This window comes from Populus nigra, chromosome 3, assembly GCF_951802175.1.
Source record: "Populus nigra chromosome 3, ddPopNigr1.1, whole genome shotgun sequence".
Classification (NCBI taxonomy): Eukaryota; Viridiplantae; Streptophyta; class Magnoliopsida; order Malpighiales; family Salicaceae; genus Populus; species Populus nigra.
Window position 1 is genome coordinate 3,596,573 of NC_084854.1, and position 16,153 is coordinate 3,612,725.

At 36.8% G+C, this 16,153-nt stretch overlaps 1 protein-coding gene across 2 annotated transcripts; it reads right to left on the reverse strand.

The window, feature by feature from the left end:
- Positions 1–739: 739 nt before the first annotated feature.
- On the reverse strand, positions 740–15,544 carry LOC133690036 (uncharacterized). Of its 2 annotated transcripts, XM_062110180.1 has the most exons (22): positions 14,500–15,544; positions 13,104–13,219; positions 11,865–12,073; positions 10,764–10,883; positions 9,123–9,251; positions 8,916–9,041; positions 8,137–8,192; positions 7,955–8,054; positions 7,752–7,869; positions 7,242–7,451; positions 6,577–6,910; positions 5,412–5,505; positions 4,905–5,013; positions 4,250–4,521; positions 3,956–4,083; positions 3,589–3,823; positions 3,063–3,251; positions 2,643–2,932; positions 1,893–2,109; positions 1,554–1,796; positions 1,300–1,388; positions 740–1,190 (listed from the first exon to the last, which is right to left on the reverse strand). In XM_062110180.1, the coding sequence occupies exons 1-22, from the start codon at positions 15,342–15,344 to the stop codon at positions 1,043–1,045; spliced, it is 4,377 nt and encodes a 1,458-aa protein (XP_061966164.1). In that variant the 5' UTR covers positions 15,345–15,544; the 3' UTR covers positions 740–1,042. The 2 variants fall into 2 exon arrangements, with proteins under 2 accessions (XP_061966164.1, XP_061966165.1); XM_062110181.1 differs by lacking the exons at positions 4,250–4,521; positions 4,905–5,013.
- Between the last annotated feature and the right edge of the window lie 609 nt (positions 15,545–16,153).

A 16,153-nucleotide genomic window follows, 5' to 3' on the forward strand; every position in this document is an offset into this window, starting at 1 on the left:
TATTAATTTCTTATTATAGGAGATTCCATTTGCTGGTATTGTTGATCGAAATTCTCTCCCTACTCTCTGCTCTCTCTTCTTAATATAATCTTTCTATTATAATTTCTTCTATTATATTTTTTAGCTTTTAAATTTAAAGGAAAAAATTCACTTATATTAATCGCTCAGATCTTATGATGGGATAGAAATGAAAGTTTCAAAAATTTTAAAAGCCCGACACCGAAAAAAATATATTCATATGAAAAGATTCTAGACATCTCTTTACGATCAAAGTACAGCAAATTGCTGTGCATAGCATTTCAAATTATAATAATAGTTACTTTTTAGAATGATTTTTATTTAGAAATATATTAAAATAATATTTTAAAAAAACATCAGCCTATCGAAATCATAAAATAAAGAATTTAAAACAAAAAAATAATAATTTATTTTTAAAAGCACGTCAAAAGAAGAAGCAAAGAGGATCCGATGATGAGTTAGAAATGGAAAGTACCGAGATTTTTAAAGCAGAATACTAGGAAAAAAATATTCATATAAAACGATCCGGAACACGTACGTACCTGCTGCACCTCCTATGAAGGCAGGAAATTTTGCCTATTGGCTACCTTGAAGACAAACAAAAACGGAATTTCATCCGTCGGGTTAATTTTTGGCCCTCTCCTTCAACCATTTCGAGTTCTGGTTATTTTCTATCCTGAAGACAACACGAGCATAGCTTTTCCATCACATTAAGCTAAGCTTGTGAGAAATCTGATAGAGCTTTATGGTATTAGAGATCAGCACATATACAAACTGAATATAATAACGAAAGGGTATTACCCCTTCATATTTACATTGAACTCTACAGGGCAAAATGACGAGAGAATGCAACTACAATTCCAAAATAAATGACGAGTGTTCACACTATTTATATATATTTTTTTCTTTCTATTTTCTATTCCTACATCTGTGTCAGCCATTTGCCTGGTGCTCTCAAAAAGCATACAAAAGGAGAAGAAAAGGAACCTTCATTGTCAATGTGGAATATGTCTTTGACATATTATCATGACTGCCAGAATAGCTCAAAATCGTTACTATACAGTGAGCGGTCTTGAATCTCCAGATTTGCAACGTGCCAATTTATAAGTTGAGACTGTAAGATTTTACACACAACCAGTCCAGCTGGAAAAATCCACCATTCACTTTCATCCCTGCAACACAACCGCCACAGAGAGATCAGTGCGGAGCCGTGATATCAGTCCTCTCTCACTCCAACTTGCCAATTAACTAAACTTTCTGGAAGCTATAGAATCAACTTACATGCTAATACTCCATGTCTGAAAGGGGAACTTCTTACTCGAAGATGATTGACTGTTATAGTGAATATATCCACAAATAAAAGCAACCACCTGGCAGAAAATCAAAGTAAAGGTTAAGGGATTTATTCCTTTCACAGAAGATGAAAAACAAAGCACATGTTCGGCAACTGAATAACTAGCAGCAAACATCATGTTGGGTTGCTCATATGATGAAAGAATGAAAGTCTGACCAAGTGGATATATATGGCAACTTACGACATTAATCAAGGATGTAACAATCCACAAAGCATAGATACGTGCAAGGCCTGCAGAGCGCCTAGGTCCATGACTGAATAAAGCATTGATTCCCGCAGGAAAGGGCATAAGAATGCCAAGAGGTAAAATAAACAAAACCAGAAAGACACCCGCCAATGAAATTGAATACAGCTGGAGTAAAGTAAGCAACACTAAGCTAAAATCTCCTAAAAGAAGCGTAGAGATGACCAAACCAACAAGATCCTGCAAGAAGACAAGAACGAGCATAGATGAAGTTGAATTGCTGGTAAAACTAACAAGATAATGAATACGTACAGAACTCATTGATACAAAAGCTACCTGATGGCCAACAGGTTTAGTGTTATGAACTATGAATGAGATGAGGTAAAATAAATCCCTCTTCTCTTCCAGCATTCTTAAGCTGTTAGTATCTATAATCCCCCCATAAATCCTTTTCCGCCGCATGTAGTTGTCCCTGTTTCTGTGGGCTTGGGATACAAACACCTCTTCTCTCCAATGACCAGATGGATTTTCTTGGTTTGTGTTCTTCATGAGGCTGGAAAAAACCAAGTCAAATGACATTCAAAATTAAACGCATGGATATAACCATACAGAAATAACTATAAATATGTGCACCTTACAGCTATTTTCTCTAGAATCTGCTCAAAGCTCACCATAAAGGTCAAAGTGTTATTTAATTGACATGTACTAGTATAGAAAACCACAAGGTATATGTCATACAACCTCATATTCCATGCATGTTCTTTACTGCCCCTGCAATGAATGCATGTCTAAATTTTCTACTCCCATAAACTCTAATCTGCTTGTCATAACACACAAGTTGGTTTATAGCTTTTTTATGAGAAACTTGAAAAATTGCCATATAGTCACCATTTCACCACTTCTACACTCGCAATGATTCAGAATAAGGACAGCCCACCACAATATTATACACCTTGATTGACACAAATTTCCATACTGAACACAGACTAGGTGGCTCCTAATATTGACAGGTTATCGGGATAAAAAATCAGGAGGCTAATCAGATAAAAGGAAATTATACCCCAATAAAACATAATAAACCATTACCGTGAGTCTTCTTCAATTTGTTTTGCACCATCAATGCCTTCAACAGATGTATGTTCACTTTCTTCTTCAACAGCATGAACCAAAAGTCCATACTGGCAATGACCAGAAGTAGTAGCCTGAAACCACGCAAGATCAACATGCACTCCATGGTTTCTCAAAGCTGGATTAGCATGCGTTTCAAGCCATCTAAGGACAGGTCGAAAAGTTGCTATTAGCCGCCCACGACAAACCAAGCGCAGTTGTGCATTCAAACCAGCAGCTATTCGATACCAAGTGGTAGAAGGGACCATCTGCAAGCCATAAGGTAAAAGGTAAATCAATTTTGAGCTACAAATTGCAACATGTTGATTAAGCTCCCTAACCTTAAAAGTGTAAATGACAAACTTGTTAGCATTGAGTTCTTGGAAGCAGATGCCAAACCTGGCTCATGAGGCTGGTAAGAATATTGTCACTTTGAATTGAGAAAGGAGCCATGTAACTTCCATCACCTCCAAAAAGTATAGACATTGGAAATCTTTGATGTAGGCGAGCAGGAATATCAGTTCTCTTCTCATCTCCACCAAGGTAGAAATCCAAGTATCCGAGCATTAAATCAGAGGTTGCAGCTACCTAGAGAACAAAGACCATATTTGAGCCAAATATTTATGATTCTTTTACACAAGGTCTTAGGCTTTTGAAGGAACATAAAACATGTTTTAAATCCTGAAAAAAAAGTTTCAAATTGATACACAACAATAAAACATATCACCCTCTCCATTCACTTAAAATAATATTCAAACAAAAATGTACAATAACAATAAATGGCTAAACTTTTAATGTCTGTGCAACAAAATTTGAAACTAATAGAACCAAAAGTAAGCCACATGACATGCATGTTTTGAAGGGAAAAGGAATAGAAAAAATGGGAGGTGTGAATGGGCAAAAGAAAATCACCACACAAACAAACCTTAAGCCCTTCATAGAGAGCCCGTGAACGGCAAGAGCGCAAGCAAGCATGGTCATACTCCGATCGAACAAACTCTCGCAGTCTTTGCAGTTTAATTCTCCGTCTCCATTGCTGCCATGACCATGCAAGGGGGTACGCAAGAACAGACACTAAAATGTAAATTGCACCTTCCCACCATTGATAAGCAGCTATACCATTAATCTCATCCACAAATGTATTGAATGCACCCTCATATCTGATAGACCATCATAAATAAGGTGAAAACATAGCTTTGCAATGATAATTGATATCAAAACCCCAAAGTTTGGCAGAAGAACTGAGCCAACTGAGCCATTCCTGTAAAAAAACAGTATGAGAATTAACTTACACAATCTCTTTTATTTGCTCAGGAGGGGTATGGGGAAGATGCCAAGGCTCACTGAAAGTATTACGGCCCATAAAATACATTCTGTGCACATGACTCTGAGACTCCTCAGCTCTATTTGTTTCCAAAACCTGAAAAGTGATACGCAACTTGTCAATCTATACATAAACTAGTGAAGCCCTCCCTTCAAATTCTTCTATATAAAGATCAAGGGAAGGGAGATATTCAAGGCCTAAGCTGGGTTCTAAATGCAACTTTTAAATGAACAGAAATTAACATGCTGAGACATGGAGAAACCTCATTTAATGACTCTAGGAAGGGAAAAGAATGATCTATCTGAGAGCCATGTTGAGTGGGAGCTGGACCAGGTAATTCATCCACCCCAACAAATTTCATCCGAGCAACGCTGAGCACCAGCGCTAAGAGGATGAGGAGACCCAAAAGAAGAAGACAAAACAGCCATGGCCCACCAAACGTGTAAATCAACTCTTCTAGGGCTGTATAACAATGTGGCATGTGAAATCTCTCCGAAACACATTTGTAAGGACATGGAGTTTCAGCAATACCACCTGGTAAAGCGGACAAAGTGAGGATTTGCACTGTTTAGCATTATGAACACAAGTATAATGCATGTGCCTGCAAATGCATGGTCATGGTGTCTTCCAGCATTGTGTGTGAAAGCATGCAAGCCCGAACCTCTGCAACCCCTCCCTCCAAATTATTTGTCCATCTCAAGAAAATTCAACTTTAGCAGACGTTTGTTGCTTTGACATAGAATAAAAAAGTTTGTGCGGTCTAGTATCTCCTTTGCATATAAAGATGAATTTAGGAGACGGTAAAATTTCAGAGATTAAATTTTACTATGAAATTATACAAGTTTCAGGCAGGCAGCCATCCCAGTATGTCGTTTTAGATCAGGCAAAATGCTTAAGAACTCCCAATTTTAAAATACCTCGAACAGCAATATAAGCAGCACGACGAGGAAGATCATCAGCAGGGCACGAATGACAAAGCACTCTACTAGATCCAATTACATTCTTATATGTGCCAACTGGACATTCCTGAAGAAGTACAGGAAAAAATGAAGACTGGAGAAAACAGCTTTAAAGTAGTTAATAATTGTTTTAAACGAGATGTCTGAAACTATCACCAAAAAGATTATCATATCAGAACTCCCTAAAAACCAAATACCATTTGTCATGAAATTGATACCTTATTTCTGATTAGATGATTGCATGGTGCATTTATATGGTCTAAAACAATTCACCTTCAATTTTTTTACCTTGCTACAAATGCAACCAACATTGAACATCGCATTATTTTCTCAAATACGATCATATTCAATGATAGCAAGATTATAATTCCTAACACCCACGCATATACTCTCAACATAAGACATGCCACTTGCAGTAATTAACTCAAGAAGAGAAATCACAAAGTCAAGAAATCATGACACTACCTCACAAAATATTCCATACAGCCCCTTTGGGCAAGCTTTTCCCGTCACTGTTCCGTTTTCCCCAGCATGACCATCATCTCTTCCCAATCCTCCCCTGCAATGAAGAGTGAAACCCAATCAGATCAAGAATGCACGTCTCAGAGCCAACAGTTAAAATTAACATCAGTAGTTCAACTTAGATTATACATTCACAATGCTCAAGGTGCAGAGGGTAGACTGCATTTAGTAAAGGATTCAGTCCCTCCAAGAACTCAAAACAAATGATAAAAATCTGTTTGTGATGGGCTGAAGGGAAGGTGAATATGTATGCTATTTGTGATCTTTGGGAAGAGTCAAGAAAAAGCATATGGTAAAGATAACCTAATACTTGCTCACACAGCAATTTATAGCTTCCATTCGGTTAATGCCTGAAATATAATGTTAACAGAAACATTAACGAGCAATGTTTTAGGAGGATCATAAAAGCTTTCTCGGTAATGAGTTCAGCATATGACATGGAAGCTCTATTTGTCATCCTTGCCTAGTTTATGCCAGTGCGTGCAGAAGCCCCACTATATCTTCCTATAAGTTTATGTGAGTATGCAGATTCCCCACTATATATTCATATAATCAATGAGAAATATAGTCCCTTACCACATTGGCTGGTGTCTTTAGCTATGTTGAGACAGCAGGTGGACAGCACCCACTCAACTACACAGCCAGTCACTCAACATCTCATATCAAGTAGCTCATATTAAATATCTTAAATTCATAATTATTGTTTATATGACCATTCAATAACCAAACTATTCAGCATCCTTGTTAGTCTTTAAATTCCTGTGGTTTCAGACACTGAATCCTTCTCTTTAACATTTGTCTTTCCTTCAAATGGCTTCTAAACTTCATTAAAATTCATACTAAATAGCTTTTGAGACTAAACTAAATCATAATTCTCAAGTTAATTTTTTCCAACAGCCTCTTGAAAACTTAATATTAAGAACAAATTAATTTTGAACATCAGGCAAATCTAATGATCAAAATATAGAATGAATTAAATAATCAATATTATCTGATAAATTTTCACTGTGTTTTCCAATATTTCTTGGAAAAAGAAAACCTTGTGGATCAGAATTATCTGGCACCACCAGAAAATGCAGTGTTTAAATAGATCATATAGAATACAAACCAAGTGTGGATGCTTCCATTCACACGAGCAATGGGCTGGTACATGTCCCCAGTTGGAATGTCTGACCAATGGAAGTGAACTCTTCCACCACCACCTCCACCGCCCCCCTTTGGACTACCATATCCCCCAACACTTGAAAGTACAGCATGCTCCCCAAGATCTAGTGTATGTAAGAACAGAAGAATAGTTCCTCCAGAACCACCGCCAGGACCTCCAGCAGTACCTTTCATGACAACCAGTTGGTCTCTAGTGATTCCTTTAAAACTTTCACCATCAGCTCTGACTGAACCTTCAACAGACAAACTTGACAAAGGATGCTCCAATGAACCCATTACTGACCAGACAGGTAGACCAAATGAATATGAGTGAATCAGTTTGAAGGTAAAATAGCAAAGAAACACAAACACAACCAAGTTCCCTAAAATGCAAATGGGCAACTTAACTATGTTAAAAGTTGCCAACTTGAATGCACAAATATTATTATTTTTAATATATCCAGGAAAGAGGTGATCCAAATATCACTCTGTTGAGAGAGATCCCTTACCATATTTCATGCAGAAGGTGACCATTTTTGAATGACACGGATAAAAGATAATACATCATATGTATGTCAAAACAAAGCTGAAAGTTATTAGCTGATAAATTGATCCAAAGCACAAGCTTACCTATAATGCCACCACCTGCAGTAGAACCAGAAGAGTTTTCCTGTCCACTTCCACTACCAAGTTCACAAGGTAGCTCTGCATCACCATATGAAACACCACCATCAACACAACTATCATTGTAACACGCAGACCCACCTTTGCCACCATGGCCACCACCACTGCCAATCCCATTGCTTAAACCATTACCTCTACCCACACCACCAGTGCAGCCTGCATGAGTACAGTGTTATCAGCAATTCTGTCTAAATATGATTCTTCAATGTGAACACAAACTTATCTTATCTTTATTCAAACACAACAAATGAACTCAAGAGTCTTCTCACACTATCCAAAATGCAGCTTAAAAAAATGTGGGCATACATGTCTGTGCGAGGGTATTCAATAAATCTATTGTGTGTGCAGGGAAAGGTGGAATAAGGAAGGATGGGGAGGGATGAGATTCCGTGTAAACTGAAATAGGTAGACAAATGTCCATTAAAAAATATTGTACAAAGAAAAAAAGAGTATTACCCATGCCAGATGCACTTATTGTTCCAGAAGATGGAACAGATATTGCTCTTGCCTGATTAAAATGGACAACAGATCCTTCTATAAGTCCCTCAACTGTAATATCCTCCACTCGGCATATCTGAAATATATGGGGAAAAAAGTTAGATAAGCTGGAATAAGTAAATTCCAAACCTTATAACATGCAACTTCTATTCAAGGATCACCTGAAGGGTAAAAGAAAGAGATGAGTTCACATTGCAATCTTCAGGAGGATGAAAAAGTTCTGCAGGGCATTCCTCAAGTTGGCAATGGAGCCTTGGCGTACTACAGAAGTAAAACCACAAAACTCTGTAAGTTCAAACATAAACCAGAGAGGAAAAAAAAATCCAACAAAATATGGACTTACATTGCATCACTTGTTGCATTCTCGACAGGACCACGCAACACAGATCCAGGTGCAACCTTGTGAAAAATTAAAAATGCATAATCAGTCATCAATAATTAGAACACAAACTGGTCATGTCTGCACAAACATTGCACAACAAAGGTTTCCGGTATTAGAACCGGGCTCCAACAACATTACTATCAGTAGAACAAAGAAAGAAAGAAACAGACTTATTGCCACAATAGCTCTCACAAAAGAAATACTCCATCCCACAGTCCCTCAGAAATATACTTGGCGAGAGCAGAATGTTTTAGGAAGATTGCAATTAATACATTGACACAAACTTTCCAAAGTTAACCCTAGTCCACTTGAATATTCAACTCGATAGTTCATTTTAGCATACAATAAAGGCTATGGGATATTATTGGAAAACTAAAACAATTTTTGTTGACTTTTAAAAATTGACAAAAATATTGAACATCCAAAAAAAGCATGTGCTATTGAGTAAGAATTAATGAAATTAACTGCACATAATAAAAATACATCTCATCCCAGCAGCCATGACTGCTAAAGACAGATGAAACAGTGGAAACACTTTTCAAGTACTGCAAATCAAACCAGTTCAGCAGGCAAAAAATTACTATAAATCTGAGAAAAGAGAACAACCTCAACGTGCTAGAATCACAGTTTTCTTCCCAAAAAAAAAAAAGATACTGAACCACTAAGTAACCAACAAGCAAAGTGAACTTGTAAGCCATCAATACAACTAATTGTTACTGTTATTATAAAACACAGCTTACATGAATACTATAAAAAAGTGATAGAACCAAACGTTGAGCTTCAATCCAATTGCCTGATCCAGACAAATTCAATAGACCTTGACCATGAACCCCCAGATTGGCATTAGAATGTATGACAGATGATTCCTGTTTAACAAAAAAAAGGATTGGCATATCATTTGCAAAACACAGCAAAAGTAAAATATGCCAGTCACAATGAGAAAGTACCTTAAGAACAACTAGATTGCTAGCCTCAAGCAAAGAAGTCGCAACAGTTACATCTTCACCGCCATCTATGATCATTTTGGAATTCCACATTAAGAACATTTTCACACTCATGCGTAGAGCCCCATAAACCTGATGTGTGAAAACCAATTATCATGCACATCAAAATCAAATTACATACAAGCACAAATAAAAAATGGTATGCATAGATATAACAGAACGAAAATCTAAACAAAGCATGGATAGAGTGTGGAATAAGCAGAAACTTAAAATTCTCATTGACATATATGAAAAAAAAATATACCGTCAGGCTAGAAGTGATGATTTTAAAAGCCATAATTATGAAACCATAATTTCACTAGAAATGAAGAAAAAAGCATATTAAAAAAGGTTAGAATAATACTAGAGATGATTTTCAAGTTTTAGTTTTTATAAAAAATTAACAAATGAGTTCAAAGCCTAAAACGGTACCAAAATGTAGATGTTTCCATGCATAGACAGAGAGTAATATGTGCATAAAAGAGCATACAAAGGCATAATTATGCAAGGCAAGAGCCTGCAAAAGGGGAAAAGAATGACGGGTCAATTACTATAACATGGACAAGTTGAGAAGTGATGAAATCTCCAAGACTGATGTGGTGCTGTAGAAGCAATTTCAGCTCTCAAACAAATTCAAAAGAAATCTGAAAGCTATTCTTTTTGAGGCATGGACAAGCTGAGAAGTGATGAAATCTCCAAGATTGGTCCAGTGTTGTAGAAGCAATTTCAGCTCTCAAACAAATTTGACAGAAATTTGAAAGCTATTCTTCTTGAGGCTTTACTACAATATGTTTCTTATTTAGAAAAACTAGTTACTTCAGGTTATGATGAATTTAGGGTTGCTTGGGAGCTTTATGATTTAGAAATTATTTTATTTCCAATTTAGTTTTTGGTATACTAGGGTTCCTGAAGGTCCAATAGACACCACAGCATGTTCTGTACACATTTAATGATGCAATTGAAGATGAGAAGGATAAAAGGAGTTGGAATCAAGGATGTAACTTCAAGCTATTGGCAGAAGAATGGAAGCTTTTGTACTGCTTGAACATTTCAAAACTTGAGGTCAAGTTTTTCCCAACAAAGAGAGAATGATGCAAGGGCTATTGAAGATCTCAAACAAATTACCTTTTAATGAAAGCTGTAGAATTTATTTTTCTCAAGTTCTTATTCTATGTTATTTGTTTTTCCCCAGGACATCTAGTTATCGTAAATCATTGTGTATTTAGTACTAATTACGAGTTCCATTGTCGGGACTTCACTCCCTAAGTGTTATGGTCTAATAGAGATTTTGGGGGAGCATCTATATGAGGAACCATATTTTGTCGTGTGGAATAGAGGGTTTTGTCGACAGATAATTGAGAATTGATGATAGTTCATTTTTTACTTATTCTTTCTATGTTACCCTATATTCTCTCCTTATTTCTTATCTCCTTTCTATTCCTTGTTTCCTATAAGAGAAACCAAAGAAATGCACATACACAATCAATGTATAGTTGTGGGTTTTTCTCAATGCTGGCTGAACAAGTACAGTAGTAAGTGTGGGTTTTTGCTGCATTCATGAATTCATCAATGCATATACACAATCAATGTATAGTTGTGGCTTGCCTTGATTACAGAGTCACTCATTAATAGCTCTTCCGCAAATAATTCAAACTCTGACGAAGCATAATGAGCTAGCCCAAAGCTTAGGACTCCACTGCATAACAGACTTATTTGTCCTTGGACCTACATATTCACCAGGATTAGCTTAAAATGCAATTATATCAACAAAAAAAATACTTAAGATCTTATCAAAAATCCAAATGCAAAAGATTGTGGCAAAAAAAGATAAGGATAACTAAGATAACAGAAGAGTGCAACAAGAGATATATCCTCTCCTTTGAGAATTGATGCCTTAAACCCACTCTCTCAAAATTCTAAGGTGGGCCAAAGAGAAAATATAAAAAGCCTCACCTAGAGCTCCAACAGATCCAAGAGCCAGTGCAAACTATCTTATATAGACACAAAGAATGAAATATAAAAAAGCTTCACCTAGAGCTCCAACAGATCCTACAGCGAGTGCAAGCTATCTTATATAGACAGATATACAAGAATACAATAGACATATAAACCATGGAAACGAGCCTCTCAATGTGGGAATTCCTGTAACTGTCCAGTAACACCATTGTTCTAAGCTTTTCATCATTCTCATCAAGTACAATTTTAAGAATTTTCAGAATAGTTGTGCCTGAATGATGTTACAAAGCTGAAAACTGACAAACAATGGGACAAATGGACCAAAAAAGTTTGCTTAAGTATTTGATATATACATGTTTACATGTTATGCAGGAATTAGTTATATGTCTGGACCTGTTTGCATGCACATATAGTTTTTAGTAAGAATTCATCTTTTCTGCCTATCATCATATGCATGGGACACAAAGTATTGCACATTCTAAAACCAGCACTTCAGATACTTCCTATTTCTGCCCTCTATTCTTTTCCTTTAAATGTGATCACCAACCACCCTCGAAAATAAAATTTCTTAATCTTTGCAATTTCAGATCATTCATGTTTCTGCACTTAATATTGTTCCCATTTCTGCACTCTATTCATTTCCATTAAATGACACCAACAAACCCTTCAAAAAAAATGGTCCTAATCTTTTCCAAGGCTAACAAATTTTCACACATATAGAAGCTAATACGTAACTCGAATTTCAACAACCTGAACACGACTCCAGAGCAATGGAACAGTAGCCCTGGCATGATTTCGAACATAAACATTTGTCCAGAGAGGCTGATAAGGAAACTCCAAAAGAAGTGTATCTGTATCTGTTGACATATTGTGATTGCTCACAGTAAGGCTCCGGGCAACAGCATCATATAAAGTTCCAGCACCACCTGCATTTTCTGGACAACCGAAACTATTCCCTCCTACAAACATAACAACAAAGCATAAAGTTTCAGTATTTGCCAATTGAGAAGTACAATTGAATTGAACAGTAATAAGACAAGCTCTCCAAACTATTCAAATTGTCACACTTTTTAAAGTCATCAGATACACAGCTAGTAATCACACCCCAATAATTATATCCAAACAAAAATGAGTTCAAAATAGAAATTTTGAATTATAGGAAAAGCGTTTTGCAAAATTTTTGGAACAACAAAAGTATAAGGCCAGGAGAGAAACAATATAATAAACCCAGTACCATGTTCCATCCTCTCACATTCATATAGTGACTACAATGGATCTAGTGAATGATTTCTCAAACCAAAAGGCTTATAACTGGACAAGACAAAGACTTCAAGAAAGCAATTGGGCCGTGAACGGAAAAATACAAGTGTTGTTTAGAATATACACATTGAAAAGCAGGACGATAAGAGGTGACCAAGATGAGGAACAATGAACATCATCATCGAAGGTAACAAAGACATACAATGACAAAGAGAGCAACATGTTCTGTGCTTCAGATTAACATGTGCAACACAGAACAATCAACATAATTGTCCAGCATCTACAACAGTGAATGAGATACTGTGTGGTATATTAAGACATTTATGAGGAATATTTTGTCCAGGATGTACTATTTTTCCTTTTCTAATTATGCCAGAATACTCAAGTCCATTGCTGTTTCAAGGCATCACTTTGCTTGATTGATAACATATATAAATGAAAAGAAAAAAAAAACCCAAATGCAGATTCCTTCCTCCAAGACCACCGTAAAGGAACTTTTGACATAATTCCCATAATAGAAAAGGAAAAATGCAAATGCTATGAGAATGAATGAATGTTCAAACTAACTTTTAGTTAAACTTGCAGATTTCAGTCTCTGATAGGAAAGCACCCACTCAAGACATCAACAAGTAATGGCAACTAAAACCAGGAATTACTATTCAGACAAGTTTGTTCACAAGATTTCACCATAAAAATCTACACATGACAAGGAAGTATGATGGGTCTCACCATGCACAAAAATTTGAGGGTCGTCATGCCTACTGAAAATGTCAACTGAAACTCTTCCACCACCGCCACCAGCAAAACCATTACCTCCACAAGCGCTTATCCTGCCACCTCCAGTCCTGCTCTTCAAATAGAGATAAATCATTGAGACATTAAAACCCAATGGTGATACCATGACTGCAGAAAATGCAAGTTGGGAAAGACATGGTCAACATTGTAACTGCAGCTGAGTCTACCATAAATACATGGATAATATGATATTAAACAAGTCAACCTCTCAAACTTACTCCCCATGCATGCATGGATGCTCACACACATGCAGATATTCTTTTAACTTACAAGGCATTCATGAATAAACAGACACATAAAGATGCAAAGCATATATGTACATTTGATGGCCTTGGTTATCAAACCCTTGTATAGTTAACTCCGTCTCCACCAGCACATAAATTGTAACTGCATTTGACATGCAGGAATTTAGGGTCTCGTTCTCCATAGAAACATCATAACTAAAGGCAGGTATGGATAAGTAAACTATCCAACTATCCATGCCATCCAATGCATAAGCCACAAATATACTGGCAATTGATTGAGATAGCACAAAACAGCATCCACTACTTTGCTAAAAATCACTTCAGAATCAAGTAAGCAGGGCCACAGAATAGCTAAAAACTGAAAGTCAGTAGACCAAGCAAGGCCACTATATGATAAACATTCACTTATGTCCGGCCTGGATAATACAATAAACAAACATAACCAAATGGAGAGGCGGTCACTGAATTCTTTCAAGTAATTGATAAAGAAAGGACATCTATGAAAGGAAATCAGCAGATCTTCCCTTTATTTAACACAAAATGTTTAATTAAAGCAATATGTGAGGTCTATTTTATGGTAAAAATGGCTATTGATTCACATTTACCCTTCGGAGCTGATGCTACATCTTATATTGCATAAATGAGTAGGATAACTATAACCTTAAATCACTCTTGATTTTTCCATAAAAAGGCTAATGTTAAACTCCATTATCTTCATTACAACTTACTTTCCACAAAACTCTTTCACCAGCCGTCCATCAGCTGTCCATTAACCAATCTCCATTAATTCTTTCCAACTTCTTAAGCCATTAAACCCTAATCTCCTCGGCAACCAAAACTAAACAATTTCAAATTAAGAACTCTACATTATTGCACAAGGCTTTTCTAACAACCTTTTCATTAATCAATCTTTTCATTTATTGTTTTCCAAGATTTAAATCCACAGAACTCCAATTCCACCAGCCACCAAAATTTCCCAATTACCCAATTAAAAACCCTATATCATCCCAAAATAAAACTGAATCTTAACAATAAATCTAACACAAAATAAAGTAATGAATGCAGTTGGTAAGCAAGTAAATTACATTTTATAAGCCTTCAAAAGTATGCTCCCACCCGAACCGCCACCTCCCTTGACACCGCCATAACCACCATCAGCCAATATAGCTCCATCCACAGCCAAATACTCCTTCACTTTCATTTTCACTCTCCCACCTCCTGCCCCTCCATAATCCACTTCCTTACTCGTACTCCCCCCTTTACTCCCATAACTCCAAGGATCCTGCAAACTTGACCAAGAATACGCATCTCCTCCCCAAATATCCTCCGGCAACTTCTCTTTATCCACCAAACAACATGCCCCTCTCCCTCCATGCCCTCCGCCCGCCCCTTCTAAGCCCTGTGGTGTTCCACTCGTTTGCGGGGGAGGATCTCCAGCTAATCCCGTCGTATTCACAACCGAACCATTAAAAAAACTAGCGTTATTCGCCACAAGCTCAAAAGTCCCGGTCACAATAGACGAATTGACTGATAAATTGAAATTCCCTGAGACATTTATCGTTATTGAACATCCAAAATTAGGGCAATGAAACCTCACACCAGGATGGATATAAAAATCTCCTTTCCCTTCTATGTACACGTCACGAGTGAGGTTCACATCAGCAACTATTTGACATACAGTATCAATCGAACCGATGCCTCCGAGATCGTCAGTGCAAGATGCCGACGGTGGATGCGGCGGCGGTGGAGGTGGTGCTGGTGGCGAGTAGTCTTGGTGGAAGAGGAGATTGGAATCGAAATCAATTACCGAAAAGGAACCCGATTCCGAATCCGAACCCGAACCCGAACAAAGAACTCTAAGGTTTGTGGTTAGGGTTATTATTGTAATTAAAATGGGTATAAAGGTGAAAATGAACTGAAACCGAGCCATTCACTGGTCGTGAAAGACATTAGAATTAGAAATTAGGAGTTGAATGTAAATGGAAACATTGGATTGTGGAATTCAATATCATCATGACAAAGAAAGCGATGAAATTTCTTCCTTTTTTTTATAGACGATTGAAAACCCTAGAAATGGATTCTCTGCAAGTGGAAAGGTTTTTTTTGGGGGGGGGGGGGGGAGAGGAAATGACAGTACACAACGGACAGGATGCGAAGAGAGAGAGAGATAGAGAAGAGGGCGCTTTATTGGGTGTGGTTAGATGTACGATAAAATCAACCTCATGTTGGAATTGTGTCGAGTTTTTATTGATTGAAATTGTGATGGTTTTCCGTCGGTGTTGGCTGATTAGTGATTTGACCAATGGGACATGCTATGTAGACTATTTTGATGAGATTGAGTGCGTGCGAATTTTTTGGTTTAGTGGATTCCACGCGTATGAAAGAGCGTCTGACGTGCTTGAAATATTGATCTGGTAGAGAAAAAGGAGTGCGTGTAAGGGTTTAAGGCCCTTTGCGATCAAATTCGTTGCTTTGGGATTTGAGGTTTGTTTTCACACGCGGTTATGAAACAAAGGAGCGTAAAATGTAGTGCCCAAAACCAGTAAAATGAGTTGAATTCGTTCAGGCAATATTAAAAATTAAGGAAAAAATTAAAAATGTAAATTCAATATTTTTTTATTTTTTTTGAGTAAATTCAATAAAACTATGATTGTTTCTTATAAAATATTTTGCAATTTATATCAAATAATACAATTAATATTTAAATTTATTTTATTTACTATAAAACTTTTTTTTTAT

Coding starts and splice junctions, on each gene's coding strand:
- LOC133690036 (XM_062110180.1), bottom strand. CDS start 15,344: ATGGCTCGGTTTCAGTTCATTTTCACCTTTATACCCATTTTAATTACA. Junction 7,870..7,954: donor CTCTTTCTTTTACCCTTCAG/GTGATCCTTGAA, acceptor CATATATTTCAG/ATATGCCGAGTGGAGGATAT. Junction 3,252..3,588: donor CTCTCTATGAAGGGCTTAAG/GTTTGTTTGTGT, acceptor TTTGTTCTCTAG/GTAGCTGCAACCTCTGATTT.